This window comes from Erythrolamprus reginae, chromosome 9 (genome assembly GCF_031021105.1).
Source record: "Erythrolamprus reginae isolate rEryReg1 chromosome 9, rEryReg1.hap1, whole genome shotgun sequence".
Lineage (NCBI taxonomy): Eukaryota > Metazoa > Chordata > Lepidosauria > Squamata > Dipsadidae > Erythrolamprus > Erythrolamprus reginae.
The window spans coordinates 24,917,849-24,933,618 of record NC_091958.1 but is presented as its reverse complement, the minus strand read 5'-3'; the positions used below and the strand labels follow the sequence as shown (position 1 = coordinate 24,933,618).

General features: G+C 43.3%; 1 protein-coding gene across 1 annotated transcript in view; it reads right to left on the bottom strand.

The window, feature by feature from the left end:
• Positions 1–1,372: 1,372 nt before the first annotated feature.
• LOC139171963 (phagosome assembly factor 1-like) overlaps positions 1,373–15,770 on the bottom strand; it is an 80,956-nt gene continuing 66,558 nt past the window's right edge. The window contains 6 exon segments of the mRNA XM_070760513.1: positions 1,373–3,904; positions 8,218–8,290; positions 9,828–9,886; positions 12,325–12,368; positions 13,408–13,451; positions 15,340–15,422. Of these exon segments, the coding sequence (XP_070616614.1) occupies positions 3,815–3,904; positions 8,218–8,290; positions 9,828–9,886; positions 12,325–12,368; positions 13,408–13,451; positions 15,340–15,422 (393 nt within the window). The 3' untranslated portion in view covers positions 1,373–3,814.

The following is a 15,770-nucleotide window of genomic DNA, read 5'->3' as shown; positions in this document are numbered from 1 at the left end:
TGTGTGTATTATTCATTTATTTGTTAGATTTCTATGCTGCTCTTCTCGAAGCGACTCAGGGCGGCATACAACATTAATATAACCACATATAAGAAATCCAATAAAATATGAAAATTTACGAAAACATTTAAAAGAACCCCATGAACACTCACATACATTCATCCGATCCAATCGTATCTCATATCGGCTGGAGACAGTCTTATCAGATTGATGAGTGGGGCGGCATACAAATCTAATAAATTATTAATTATTATTATTATCACTCATGGCCCCCATGCCTGCTGGCAAAGGTAGGTTTTTATGGTTTTGCGAAAGACCAGGAGGGAGGGGGCGGTACGTATCTCCGGAGGGAATTCGTTCCAGAGGGCCGGGGCCGCCACAGAGAAGGCTCTTCCCCTAGTCCCTGCCAGTCGACATTCTCTAGCTGACGGGACCTGGAGAAGGACGACTCATGTAGCCGCTGGGATACATGAGGCATGTGGCAGCAGATGGTCCCGTAGATAATTTATTTATTATTTATTTATTATTTAGATTTGTATGCCGCCCCTCTCCGCAGACTCGTATGTGGTATGTGTGTGTGTGTGTGTGTTAGAGAGACAGAGACAGAGAGACAGAGAGAGAAAGAGAAAGAGAGGACAGAGAGACAGACACAGAGAAAGAGAGAGGGGGACAGTAACAAAGAGAAAGACAGAGAGAGGAAAGAGACAGAAAGATAGAGGACAGAAACAAAGAAAGAGACAGACAGACAGAGAAAAAGAGAGAGGGGCAGAGACAGAGAGACAGACAGACAAAGAGGACAGAGATAAAGAGACAGACAGAGAGACAGAGAAAAAGAGAAAGGACAGAGAGAGAGAGAGGCAGAGAGAGAACACACAGAGAGAAACAGAGAGAGAGGATGAGAAAAAGAGAGAGAAAGGACACACAGAGAGGACAGAGGGACAAAGAGAGGGAAAGAAAGAAGACAGAGACAGAGAGAGAACAGAGACAAAGAGATAGAGGTAGAGAGAGGGAGAACAGAGACAAAGAGAAAGAGAAGGAGAGAACAGACACAGAGAGAGAGAGAACATAGGCAGAGAGAGAGAGAGAGAGGGAGGAACAGATGGATGGATGGATGGAGGGGGCCATACTGGAATTTTAATTTACTTGGTAGGCTAAATGAAAAGTTGTGAATCAAGGATTACCTGTAGAGTACGCACACGAGCTCACAGGATGTATGAAAGTAATCCTAGCCTTAAAGAAACTTACCTTTGAGCACTGTACAAAGTTTACTCAGCCAACATCTCTTGCAGCCTAAATCTACTTTGCAAGGTAGCTCTGAAAGGTTTCTTCTGCAGGATCTTCTAGGCGGGAAGAGAAATCCAAGACCGACTCATTTATTGCAAAGTACATATATACTCAGCCACTGTAGCTAAACCCAGTGACCGAGTCTTCTTTATTTGCCCTGTTAAGGTACATGCTAGATGTTAACGCATTTCAGAGAATTTACAGGAGAATGATGAAAACACAAATTCATGGGATAATAAAAGAAAAGAAAATTTCTCAGCAAGCAATTGTCCAGGGAAAAATAGGATTTGGAGAAACATTTAAGAATAAAGGTAAATCCTAAACCATTTCTTCCAGTTAGCCCAATTGGGCTTCCTTGATTGATTAGTCCAACAGTGTATAGAGGTCCTTTTGAATGGCAAACAGTCATTCAACAGTCCTTTTGAATGACAAAAAGGAGGGACACAAACACACACACACACACACACACACAAATTTACAGCAAATTCACACAACATTTATCCTGCCACAGGTCCAGGATTCATAACTTTTCAACACTCTGAAATTCCCTATTCCTCATTTGTGGATAAATGTATACACACGCTTTTTAGCTGTACACAGAATTAAAATTACAAAATGTTTTTTTTCTTTGTATTTACAAAAAAATCTGTATTTACAGAGTTTTAAAACTCACAAAAATCATCTATAATTTATATCACAAGTTGCTACACCAAAATATTAAAAAATGGGATAAAATTATAAACGTCTCTCTATGCAGTCTTTTTTTAAAATTCTCTCTGCTGTTGTAAAAAGGGTTCGAAAGAAGAGCGAGGCCATTTATTAATTTACTTTTTTTCTTTTAGATAAAAAGCAGCAAAAGAATCGCATGTACCCCTTAAAATCTTTTTGAAATAACAAGCATTTAAATAACTTTTCCTTAACTAGAAGTCACAGAATTATTTTTTTCCCTCCCTGCTACAGGTGGAGGAGATGAACCTGCCCAACACGTATCTCTATTCCTATCTATTTCTATCTATTACATGTAGAAATGTTGAAACTAGTTTAAGGATCTCTTTGGCTAAAATTTTGGCATTAAATTTAAAAAGAGAGAGAGAGAGACAGAGAGGCAGTCCTCATTATGCTGTGCTCCAGATAAGACAACCCAGAAATGTCTTCTGCAGGGTTGGTGCTCTTTGAAAAGTTAAGGCGACCTGTTTTTCATTTCATTCAGCAAGATATATGTGAAGGGGAAAGAGGGACCTGGTTCAAACCATCCCAATTCCCCACCCCTGCTAACCTGGTTCACAGAAGGAAGAGGAACTGAAGACGGTCTAAATCGGGATCCATGTTACACTGCGGACAGTTAAAATAGCTGCATCCTTCTTCCAAGAATGCATGTTAGTTTATCGGTTTTGAATCCAAAGGGGAGGGAGAAAATGACATAGCCAACTCTTCCTAAAAAAGCATCCTAACGTGTAAGGAATCATCTAACTCGAGTTTTTTGTTCCTCCTCTCCAACCCCGGAAGAAACTGGGGTTTAGTTCACCGAACGTGGCAGGAGATAAAATTGTTTCATTGCGTCAAGTAAACATTAAGTGCAGAAAAAATTGCGTCGGATTCCCCTCCACCCGCGCACTGTTTTAGGTGTAGCAAAACAAACCAACCAACAAAAAACCCTTAACCCAGCCTCCACTCTCACCCAGCACTCAGTAAAATTCAAAAGGTTTTCTCAAGTAATTAAAGTGTATGTAGTGCAAATATATATATATATTTGTAACATATATATATTTACATATATATGACCACCGAGTCTTCAGGTTGCTTTGTGCCTTATCTCCAACAATGGAGGTCTGAAATTATGGACGTGTTGAGCCTGAAGCTCCTGAAAAATCCATATACTTAATTTTATATATACATCTATACATGAGCTCTGTGTGAGTCTGTATCCACCCATATCCTTGTCTTTCCACCACCACCCATAAAAACACAGAAACGTGACTCTCTATATGTGGAACGCAAACGCGGATGGGAAAGAAAGGGGGGAAAAAACCTATACATACATAGATGTATGTCAGATATATATCTATATATATGTTTATATCTCTGCTTTCAGATGCCCAAGGATGATAAACTTGTGCTTTTAAAATGTGCAGTTTTTGATGGATGCTTTGGATGCTCTTCCCCAGTCCAGCACTACAAAGCCAAACTCTTTGCATTTTATGTCGTATCTTCCAAGGGCCAAGCAAGAAGGGAGGATTAATGGTAGTGCCTGGCTAGTTGTGTGTTTGTGTATGGGTGTGTGTTTGCCTCTGCCACTGGCTCCAAGTCCTGCAAGGTTCAGCTCCAGAGGCTTTCTAGCCTGTGCCATCCCCAGATGTTGGGGGGGGGGCACGGTTTCTTGTACCCCCCCCCACTCTCTCTCCCTCAACCATAAACACGCACACTCGCACACGCTCTCCACCCGTTTTGTACTTTTCCGTATGATAAGCGGCAGCAACGCAAGGCACGCTGAGCTAAATTATGTAGCATTGTGTTCAAACGGATACATCGCTCACTGGGGAAGGTCCAAGATCTTGGCCTGGATGGTGGGCCGGGCTGGGCCGTAGAGCGTGACGGACGCGATGTGGTTATTCTGCATCACCTGCGGATAAGAAGACGGACAATAGATTTAAGACGGCAGCCAAGGGGGATTGGGAGCCAGATAATGCATTTATTTATTTATTTGTTTGATTTAAAAAAAATAAAATAACAATAATAATAATAATAATTTATTGGATTTGTATGCCGCCCCTCTCCGTAGACTCGGGGCGGCTAACAACAATAATAAACACAACATGTACAATCCAATAATAAAAAACAACTAAAACCCCTATTATAACACCAAACATACCATGCATAACTTGTAATGGCCTAGGGGGAAGAGCTATCTCAACTCCCCCATGCCTGGCGGTATAAATGAGTCTTGAGTAGTTTACGAAAGACAGGGAGGGTGGGGGCAGTTCTAATCTCCGGGGGGAGTTGGTTGCAGAGGGCCGGGGCTGCCACCCTTCTTAGACTCAACTTACAACATGTTAGCAATAGCACTTTTTAACAGAGCCAGCATATTGCCCCCACAATCTGGGTCCTCATTTTACCCACCTCGGAAGGAGGGAAGGCTGAGTCAACCTTGAGTCAGTCAGGATCGAACTGTTGGCAGTGGGCAGTTAGCCCACAATACTGGATGGATGGATGGATGGAAAGAAGGAAGGAGGATAGCGATGATACTTAAGAGTTATATACTGCTTCACAGTGCTTTTATAGCCCTCTCTAAACGGTTTACAGAATCAGCATATTGCCCCTACAATCCGGGTCCTCACTTGACCCACCTCGGAAGGATGGAAGGCTGAGTCAACCTTGAGCCGGTGATGAGATTTGAACCGCTGACCTGCAGATCTAGCAGTCAGCTTTAGTGGCCTGCAGTATAGCACTCTACCTGCTGCGCCACCCCAGCTCACTCCTTGGGCCTTCTGGGGTGACCCTTTACCTGAAGGTCACCCCAGGAGGCCCAAGGAAGGACTGGCTCAGCCCGACCCACGGAAAGGGACTGTGAGGTTGTTCCAGGCAGGAAGCGTTCCTGGGTGAACTACAGAGAATCCTCAATTAACGTTTGTCCGTTCAGGGATTGTTTGAAATTTTGAATGGGACTGAACGAGGGTATATAGACCCAGCTACCCAAACACGACAACCCCTCTGAAGTTAAATCAACGATTGTTTTATTAGGAGTGCTGGCAGTCGCAACAAAAAAACCATAACAAGTCTTCCCAGCAGGGAGATGAATAGTTCTCTGCCACTTCCATTCATCTCCACCTCCTGCCTTTTATCCACAGAACTAGGGTGGGTTTTCATTAGCAGCAGTGGCTCTTCCGTCCCGAGGACTGGCCCATAGATTTCCACTGCTCTCCTCTCCTCTGCCTTCTGCCCATCAGGCACTGGACCCAGCTGTTCCTCCTCTTTTCATCAGCCACCTCCAGACCTGGGGGCTGTTGACTCTCCCTCAAGGGCTGACGGACAGTCCAGGTTTCAACTCTATCTGTCTCTCACTGCCATCTGTATTTATCTCCACCCTGTCTTTTATCCCCAGAACTAGGGTGGGGCTTTGCTAGGAGTGGTGGCTCTCCCATCCCAAGGACCAGCCCATAGATTTCCACTGCTCTCCTCTCCTCTGCCTTCTGCAAATCCGTGCAGGCACTGGACCCGGCTGTTCCTCCTCTTCCTCCTCAGCCACCTCCAGACCTGGGGGCTGCTGAAGCTCCATCTGCGGGCTGACGGACGGCCCAGGCTCCGCCCCTCTCTCTCTCTCTCTGCCAGCTCCATCCCCTCTTCCCTCCCTGGAGCTCTCAGGTTGCCTTGATGCTGACCCAGACTCCCCATACCTCCTCCTCCTTTGATTCAGCTGCTGGAGGGGCTGGCCAGCGACAAGCCACAACAAATTGGAACTTACATCAGATCCTTGAAGTTCTGGCTGTCGCAGCATCTCTGAGCAACATGATCCCAGTTTGGTTGTTTGACAACCAGCTCAAAATGGTTGTAGGGTTTCATGGTCATGTAACTATTCCAATAAAGGACAATATTTGTAGTTCAAGGTTGAAATGAGGGGTCTTTGGTGCTCTCGGAGCTTGTTTTCTTATGAATGCTATGACCTGGGGTGGCACAGTGGTTAGAGTGCAGCATTGCAGGCTACTTCAGCTACCTGCCAGTTGTAGTTCAGCAGTTCAAATCTCACCACCGGCTCAAGGTTGACTCTGCCTTCCATCCTTCCGAGGTGGGTAAATGGGGACTCAAATTGTTGGGAGCAAGAGGCTGATTCTGTAAACTGCTTAGAGAGGGCTGAGAAAGCACTATGGAGCGGTATGTAAGTCTAAATGCTATTGCTTTTTGCAGCCTTCCCTGCCGTCTTCTCACAAGCAATTCAAAAGGGAAGAGAGCAAGGTTGCAAATTGTTCCAGACCTTCATCTATTAGCAGGAGCTACCTTTGGCCCCACCACACTCAAAGTGTCCATCTTCGGTCACCCACCCACACAAACCCTCTCCTCCCACCCAACAGCAGTAAATCCCCTGACTTCGGGGCTGCTTCCAAGCTTGTGAGAATATGGCAGGGAAGGCTGCAAATGAATGTTCACATGGCTTGAGACTTTCTCAATGACTCCACAATCCTTTTTTAACAATGGCCACAGTGAATGCCATCACTTAGCAATGGAAATTACCAATTACCATTGTTAACCGAAGACTACCTGTAATCCTACTCTATCGTAAGGTTATATTAACACACTCTTGCAAGTCTGAGAGTAAGTCCCCTCCCTCTTTGCCTTTACATACTAGAAAACTAGGGAGGGTCATTCCTGAGATATCTGCCACCCACCCACCCGCATTACTTCTGAGGGTTCAGCTCCTTCTAATCTGGCCATTCACACATACCATCATAGAACAAATCATTATAGAAACAACTTTAGCCCTGGGATAAGAAAGCAAAATATTTCAATACAATAATAGCATAATTACTGTATTTTTCGGACTACAGTGTTCCCTCGATTTTCGCGGGGGATGCGTTCCAAGACCGCCCGTGAAATTTGAATTCCGTGAAATAGAGATGCGGAAATAAAAACACTATTTTTGGCTATGAATAGTATCACAAGCCATCCTTTAACACTTTAAAGCCCTAAATTGCAATTTCCCATTTCCTTAGCAACTATTTAGATTATTACTCACCATGTTTCTTTATTAAAGTTTATTAAAAAAAATATTTATTAAAGGTGGACGAAAGTTTGGTGATGATATATGACATCATTGGGCAGGAAAAACCATGGTATAGAGGAAAAAAACGCAAAGTATTTTATAATTAATAATTTTGAAAAACCGTGGTATAGACTTTTCGCGAAGTTCGAACCCACGAAAATCGAGGGAACACTGTATAAGACGCACAGGATGAAAATGTTGGTGCTTCTTATACACTGAATACAGCCATTTCTGGCCTCCTGAAACCCCGCCCCCATGTCCCATTTTTGCTAAAAATGGCTTTGGATGTCACAAAAATGGAGTGGACAACGGGTCTGGGAAACCTGCAGAGACCTCCTGGGGACTGGGGGAAGGCAAAAATGACCTCATTTTTATGAAAAAACGGATGAAAAACAGCCAGTTTTCCACAAAAACGGGGGTGTTTTTACAATCCCCCAGCACCCAGGAGTTCTCTGCAGGTTTCCCAGACCCTTTGGTTGCCCCATTTTTTGGGGGGAAAAGACAAAAATGGCCCAGTTTTTGCAAAAACGGGGGTGGTTTTGCCTTCGAATTACCCCATCTAGCATGACTGGAGGAGGAATTCTGGGAGCTGAAGTCCACTAGTCTTAAAGCTGTCAGGTTTGAAGTTTGAAAAAAGTGTACAGGGTTGTAAAAAGTATTCTGCTACACTGGTATTTTATTAAATAAGATATTACTACATCATTTGGTTCAGAATACTTTTTCCTTGTTTTCCTCCTCTAAAATCTAGGTGTATCTTATACTCTGAAAAATACTCAAATAAATGCTTCCAATGGTTGCGGAATTGGGAAGCCTCTCCATGGAATAAGCAAACAAATCAAACCAACATACTTGGAAACATATCCAATATACATTGTGGCCTTTTGTATCTCAAATCCGTCTGTCCGTCCATCCGTCCATCCATCCGTCCATCCCTCTCTCCCTCCATCTATCCATCTATCTTGTATTTATCATTTATCTATATTTATCTAGTTATCGTCTGTCCATCCGTCCATCCATTAATCAAACTTGTATTTATCATTTATCTACTATATCTATCTAGTTATCGTCTGTCCCTCCCTCCCTCCCTCCCTCCTTCCTTCCTTCTTTCTATCTGTTTTTAAAGATTTTAAGTATTTCAACCCAACCCAACTCCAACTCCAACTGATGGTTGCTTTCCTCACCTCAAAGATCATCCTTTGTAATCCGAAACAAAAGGTTGACCCAAATGGATTTGTGTTGTTTGGAGAGGACGACCTGTAGACATGAAAGAAGCAAGTTGTGTTTGCCAGATATATGAAAGCAAATCTCAGCTAGAATTAAAAACCGCCCGTGTAGGAATGTTGAATTTTCCAACATGCAGTGCTATTTTGCAATGTATATTTTGCAGGTCTCGAGCCGATCTTATCAGCTTTCCCAAAATGCAAATACTCCACATTCTTTGCTATGCTACAGATTATTCAGGAAGTCATAAATTCTGTTGTGAAGCACATTATTCAACAAGAAAAATAATGATGAAGATGGATTTCCAAAAGTAGAGCTAATTATAACCATTCCTTTAGTGGCCATTTGAAGTTAAACTGGTTAGAATGCATCATTACAGGCTAATTCTGCAGATTTCCAGGAAATGTTGTAAACTGCTTAGAGAGGGCTGTAAAGCAGTATATAAGTCTAAGGGCCATTGCTAGTTATGAAAGTGGTGGGCAGGTTCCATTATAACCAGAATTTAATTTCATTTAATTTATTAAATTTATAAGCCGCCCAATCCTTTTGGACTCTGGGTGGTGTAAAAACAATGTAAGAACAGTTAAAACCCCCAAAATAAAAAAAGTCATTCCACAAAACATTCATTTCTTCTTGGCCAGAACTGGATGGTCTTGTTCAACACACTACCAGTATTTGGGGCTTCTCTCCATAACAGCTGCCAACCAACAATAGTTGAAGAACAGTTGCAGGAATTAGGTATGGTTAGTCTAGAGAAAAGAAGAACTGGGATGATATGATAGCAGTGTTCCAATTTTGAAGGGCTGCCACAAAGAGGAGGGGGGGTCGACCTATTTTTCAAGGGCAGGAAAAGAAATGATGGATGGAAATTAACCAAGGAAAGAAACAACCTAAAAGTGAGAACAATTAACCAGTGGAACAGCTTGCCACCAGAAGTTGTGGTTGCTCCATCACTGGAGGCCTTTAAGGCAAACCTTTTTTCCCTCGGGTGCTGAAAGTGTACGTATGCGTGCTATTGCACATACATGCGTGCCCATACCCATAATTTAATGCCCCGCATGGGCGCACGCCCTCTTCCCACTTTCCTGACTTCCAGTGGGCCAAGTAGGGCCGGTTTTTTTTTTATCCTCCTCAGGCTCCACAGGCTTCCCTGGGGAGAGTGGAAACTGCCTCCCCTGCCCTCCCGGAGGCCAAAAACGCCCTCCCAGAACCTCCGTGCGAGCTGAAAATCAGCTGGCCAGTGCATACTTGTGTGCTGGAGCTAAGCTAGAGCAATGGCTTGCCACCTGTTTGCCATCCCGAGTATAAGGTCTCCTGCTCGAACAGGGGTTGGACTAGAAGACCTCAAAGTCCTTCCTCGTTCTATTCTGTATTCTCTTCTGGCACGGAGTTTGGCATGGCACAAAACGGCAGAATTCTACAAGAGCACTAATCTAAGCTAGAATCTCTCCCCTTCCAGCTCCTCAAAATCATTTTTTGGGGAGCTGCATTTTACTTTCCGTCTCTCGCTTAGCAAGGCATGCTATTTCGTCCCAAAGGAAAATCGTTTTTTATTTTTTATTATTTTTACCTGTGAAGAACTACAGGTTTTTCCACAGGACGTCCAAGAAGCTCCTGAATATTATCCCACTACAAGGGTAAAGAAATGAAAGGAAGCTAATGAAGGCCGTTGTGAACCTCCTCATTTAAAAACAAAAGCAAAAAGGTTTTGCGCGCATCACATTTCTAGATTTCAGAGGTGCCATTGTGGAAGAACTGCTGACATCTCTCAGTGGGGGCCCTAGAGCTGTGTTTATTGCAGAGGCCTCGCTTCTGGCTGAGCCTGCTCTTCCTTGGACATTCCTGGAAATATCTGGAAATATCTCAAAGTAAGCTGTGTTCTGGTAGGAATCCATCCGCTCTAGATTCTTCTGAGACCCCATGGAAAACGGTCTTTTTCAGCAGCCCTCCTATTAACTTAGGGTGACCTGCTCCCTTCTTGATGTAGAGAGAGCGGAGAATCCCTTGCAGGGCAGAGCCCAGGAATTTGTTCAGTTCCTGATGGACAAAACCGCTCAGATTCGGGTAGACCCGGACTCCAATTGGGCAATGTCAAGCGAGGTGACTGGAGTTAGTTTTAGTCCTGTTGTGTGGGATGAGTTTGATCCTGTGACCCCCAATGAAGTGGACAAGGCCATAGGAGCAATGAGCGCCTTCACTTGTGTGTTGGACCCATGCCCCTCCTGGCTGGCTTCAGCCAGTAGGGAGGAGACACGAGGCTGGCTTCAGGTGATTGTCAACTCTTCTTTGAGTGGGGGACCCCTCCCACAATCTTTGAAGGAAGAGGTTGTAAGGCCCCACCTCAAGAAGCCTTTTCTGGATCCAGCCTCATTGAATAACTATTGTTTTGCCTCCAACCTTCCCTTTGTAGGGAAGGTGGTTGAGAAAGTGGTGGTGCTCCAACACCTGCAGACCTTGGAAGAAGCGGATTATCTAGACCCATTTCAATCTGGCTTCAGACACGATTACAGCACGGAAACCGCTTTTGTCGTGGTGATGGATGATCTCTGGCAGGCCCGGGGATAGGGGGCACTCCTCTATCCCGGTGCTTCTTGACCTCTCAGCGGCTTTCAATACCATCGACCATGGTATCCTTCTGCGCCGGCTGGAGGGGTTGGGAGTGGGAGGCACTGTTCTTCAGTGGTTCTCCTCCTACCTCTCCGGTCGGTCGCAGTCGGTGTTAGTGGGGGGGTCAGAGGTCGACCTCTAGGTTTCTCCCTTGTGGGGTGCCTCAGGGGTCGATCCTCTCCCCTCTGCTATTTAATATCTACATGAAACCGCTGGGTGAGATCATCCAAGGGCATGGGGTGAGGTATCATCAGTACGCTGATGATACCCAGTTGTACATCTCCACCCCATGTCCAGTCAACGAAGCAGTGGAAGTGATGTGCCGGTGCCTGGAGGCTGTTGGGGTCTGGATGGGTGTCAACACTCAAACTCAACTCTGATAAGACGGAGTGGCTGTGGGTTTTGCCTCCCAAGGATAATTCCATCTGTCTGTCCATCACCCTGGGGGGGAATTACTGACCCCCTCAGAGAGGGTCCGCAACTTGGGCGTCCTCCTCGATCCACAGCTTACATTAGAGAACCATCTTTCAGCTGTGGCGAGGGGGGCGTTTACCCAGGTTCGCCTGGTGTACCAGTTGCGGCCCTATCTGGACCGGGAGTCACTGCTCACAGTCACTCATGCCCTCGAGGTTCGACTACTGTAATGCTCTCTACATGGGGCTACCTTTGAAGAGTGTTCGGAAACTTCAGATCGTGCAGAATGCAGCTGCAAGAGCAATTATGGGCTTTCCCAAAACTGCCCATGTAACACCAACACTCCACAGTCTGCATTGGTTGCCGATCAGTTTCCGGTCACAATTCAAAGTGTTGGTTATGACCTATAAAACCCTTCATGGTATTGGTCCAGAATATCTCTGGGACTGCCTTCTGCTGCACGAATCCCAGCGACCAGTTAGGTCCCACAGAGGTGGCCTTCTCCGGGTCCCGTCGACTAAACAATGTCGTCTGGCGGGACCCAGGGGAAAAGCCTTCTCTGTGGCGGCCCCAACCCTCTGGAACCAGCTCTCCCCGGAGATTAGGATTGCCCCCACCTTCCTTGCCTTTCGCAAACTTCTTATAAAACCCATCTCTGCTGTCAGGCATGGGGGAACTGAGATAGCTTCTCCAGGCCTATATTGTTTATGTATGGTATGTTGTGTGCATGTTTTTTAAATTACGGGTTTTTAGTTTTAAATATTAGATTTGTATTGTATATTGTTTTCTACTACTGCTGTGAGCCGCCCCGAGTCTACGGAGAGGGGCGGCATACAAATTTAATTAATTAATAAATAATAATAATAATAATAATAATAATAATAATAATAATAATAATAATAATACACATCCCTCTCCTGGTTCTTGAAATCCATGACCAGCTGAGCCGGATATGAACCACTCGCAACACTAACCTGGACAAAAAAACCAGGTAAAACACCTCTAAAGGTTAGGGCTATTATAGGAATCTCCGCTTTGTGATTTACCTTGCTGTACGTTGTGCAGGTTTCCGTCTGTGACTCGGTGCTTTCTAGTTTGGAGGGGGAAAATAAAAAATATTAAGTTTACATGTAAGCAGCACATTCCTCCTATCGAATAGCAAATAGAATACAATACACTAACACAAAAATTGAAAAACGATAAAAAATCACAAGATATAGACACATGGAAAAACTTTTACAATTGGGTTAATAACCGGAAAAAACCCCCAGATGTACGTAAGGTTGAAATAAAATAGGAAAGAAAACACAACAATTCAAATACAGTGTTCCCTCGATTTTCGCGGGGGATACATTCCGAGACCACCCGCGAAAGTCGAATTTCCGCGAAATAGAGATGCGGAAGTAAATACACCATTTTTGGCTATGGACAGTATTACAAGCCTTCCCTTAACACTTTAAACCCCTAAATTACCATTTCCCATTCCCTTAACAACCATTTACTCACCATTATTACTGGTACTCACCATTGAATAAGACAGTGATCCTGATATTTATAAACATAATTATTTATTAACAATAATTATTTTTTTTGTTATTTATTTGCAAAAATTATTAGTTTGGCGATGACATATGACGTCATCGGGCGGGAAAAACCGTGGTATAGGGGGAAAAAAACGTGATGTATTTTTTAATTAATATTTTTTGAAAAACCGTGGTGTAGGATATCCGCGAAGTTTGAACCCGCGAAAATCGAGGGAACACTGTATAGATAAATATCACTTTATTTATTTGTTGACAAATTCTTTTTATCTGAGCTATTATTATTGTTGTCTCTATATAAGTATAGATATGTATATATGTATAATTTATATATGTATATGTATATAATCTCACTGATACGAATATCCGTGAATTTATAACAAGATAAGCTGCAAAGAGGCCGCAGGGAAGGGGGTGGGACGGGAATATATGTTGTATCGTCCTTTAACAGACAACCTACAATTGTACTCACAAACTGATAACACGTTCTGTTTATGTGTTTTTTAAAATATGTATATAACTCAATAAAATTTAATTTTTAAAAAAAGAACTTAGACTTATAAACCATATAATACTCTTCTTTCTTACCTCGTTTAATAACGAGTGGGATCTTGAATTCACAACGGTGATAACTGCAAGAGTGGAGAAAGTACAAGCATAAGCGGGAATTTTATTTCAAAACAATGTTTGACTCTAAATCAGGCATGTCCAACAGGGGCAGATTCCCATCACTGCTACTACTGGTACGCTGTGTGCACAGCTTCTGTTCTGCGTGTTCACGTATGCACGTCCCAGCGTGTTTTTGCTTCTGCGCTTGCACAGGAAGTAAAATCTTGTGATGGGATGCGCACACAAGAGAGGTTTCGGCAAAATTTTGCTTCTGTGCATGTGCAGAAGATTTTAAAAAGCCAAAATCTCTCTTGTGGTGTGTCCCTTTGCGAGATTTGCGCATGTGTAGAAGCAAAAACACGCTGGGATATGCATATGTGTGTGCAGGAGGACAGAAGCTGGGTGTGCAGCGCAACCTTTGCCACCAGTGCACTGTCTTCATATGTACCTGTAGCAACCTAATACTGATGTGCAACCTTGGCAACTTTAAAGACCTGTGGACTTTAACTCCCAGAATTCTCCAGCCAGCTATTGGGCTACACCTGTGTATCCAACCTTGGCAACTTTAAAGACCTGTGGACTTTAACTGCCAGAAATTCCTTAGCTAGCATGGGCTGGCTAGGGAATTACGGGAGTTGAAGTCCACAGGTATTAAATTTGCCGAGGTTGGATGCTCCTGCTCTAAATAAATTATGTTTTAAGTCGAACTGTTCTGAATTCATGGAACCTTGTTTTGAATTCAAAACATGGTTTCTAAGCGCCTTCCAAAATGATCAAAACAGCCCATTTCGCACTCAGAATGGTTGTTTCAGACTTGAGAGCCTGTATATGTGTTTATGTGTGTGTGTGGTCTGATACTGATTTATTTATTATTTATTAATTGGATTTCTATGCCGCCCGTCTCTGTGGACTCGGGGTGGCTCACAACATATAAAATATACAATACACAATATCTTAATCCAATTAACTAATTAAAAATCTTTTTAAAAAACCCCAAATCATAAAAAACAATCGTTCTATTCACTCCATATTCTCTCAACACATTCATTGGGCAGGGGGCAAAGATCTAATGGTCCCAGGCCTGGCGGCATAAGTGAGTCTTCAGACTCTTAGAGAAGGCAAGGAGGGTGGGGGCTGATTCTAGAGGACTGGGGCCCCCATAGAGAAGGCTCTCCCCCTGGCCCCCGCCAAATGAAATTGTCTGGTTGACGGAACCTGGAGGAGGCCGACTCTGTGGGAGCTGACCAGTCGCTGGGATTCATACAGCAGAAGGCGGTTTCGGAGATATTCTGGCCCGATGCCATGTAGGGCTTTATAGGTCACACTTTGAATTGGGTCCGGAAACCAATTGGCAACCAGTGCAGACCATGGAGTGTTGGAGAAATATGCGAGTGTCTGGGCAAAGCCATGATTGCTTTTTGCACTTGAAATATATGTCAAATTCAAAAGGACTCAGAGATAAAATATTATGGAGATTTTATATTCTGCAGTCTTGCGGGGGTCTTGTAAGAATATTCACTATATCAGCATCAACAGTTATGGGACTATGATTTTCAACATTTCTGGCAAAAACATCTATTCGGGGGAAAAATGGATTTGCATTACAGCTGTTATAAAAATCGAATTAAGTTACTTGGTGGGCTGCTTAATAATAATAATATAATAATAATAATAATAATAATAATAATAATAATAATAATAATAAACCGCTTTTGACTGTCTGAACTTCTTTTGAAAAATTTAGAATCCTTCCTTGAATGTTTGATGAAGATTTAGCAATGATAAATTAGGCATTGTGTGTTTCCGCTGGTGGAAATTCAGGAAAACGCTCCTTCCCTATCTTTCTACTACTAGCTCATAACTTTTCAAACTGAAATGGGAAACGGGGTAGGTTAGAGCTTTTTTACTCACATGTTAAAGTTATAATGACCAGGATAATTGGTGTGCAAAACGAATTTTTTTACTCTATGCGTATTTGCATCAAAAAGGATGTCCTGTGGGAGAAAACCAGAACACAGAGAAATACATATTGTTACTACATTTGATGAAACAAGTTATCGTAATCAATCAATTGACCTGTTCAAGTTATTGTAACACCCTATATGTCAGCCAACATGTACCCAGCTCAACAGTATTAACTATAGAAGGGATCCAGTTGTCCTATTAAACAACCACTTAAATATAAGCTGCACTGTGTATCAATCTGCTAAATAAATAATTCCCTCACAACTGTCAAACTATTCACTAAGGCTACGTCACTATTACTATTACTCTTCTCATCGCTCCTATCACCCACCTCCTCCCACTTATGACGGCATGACTGTAATTGGTTGCTTGTATCC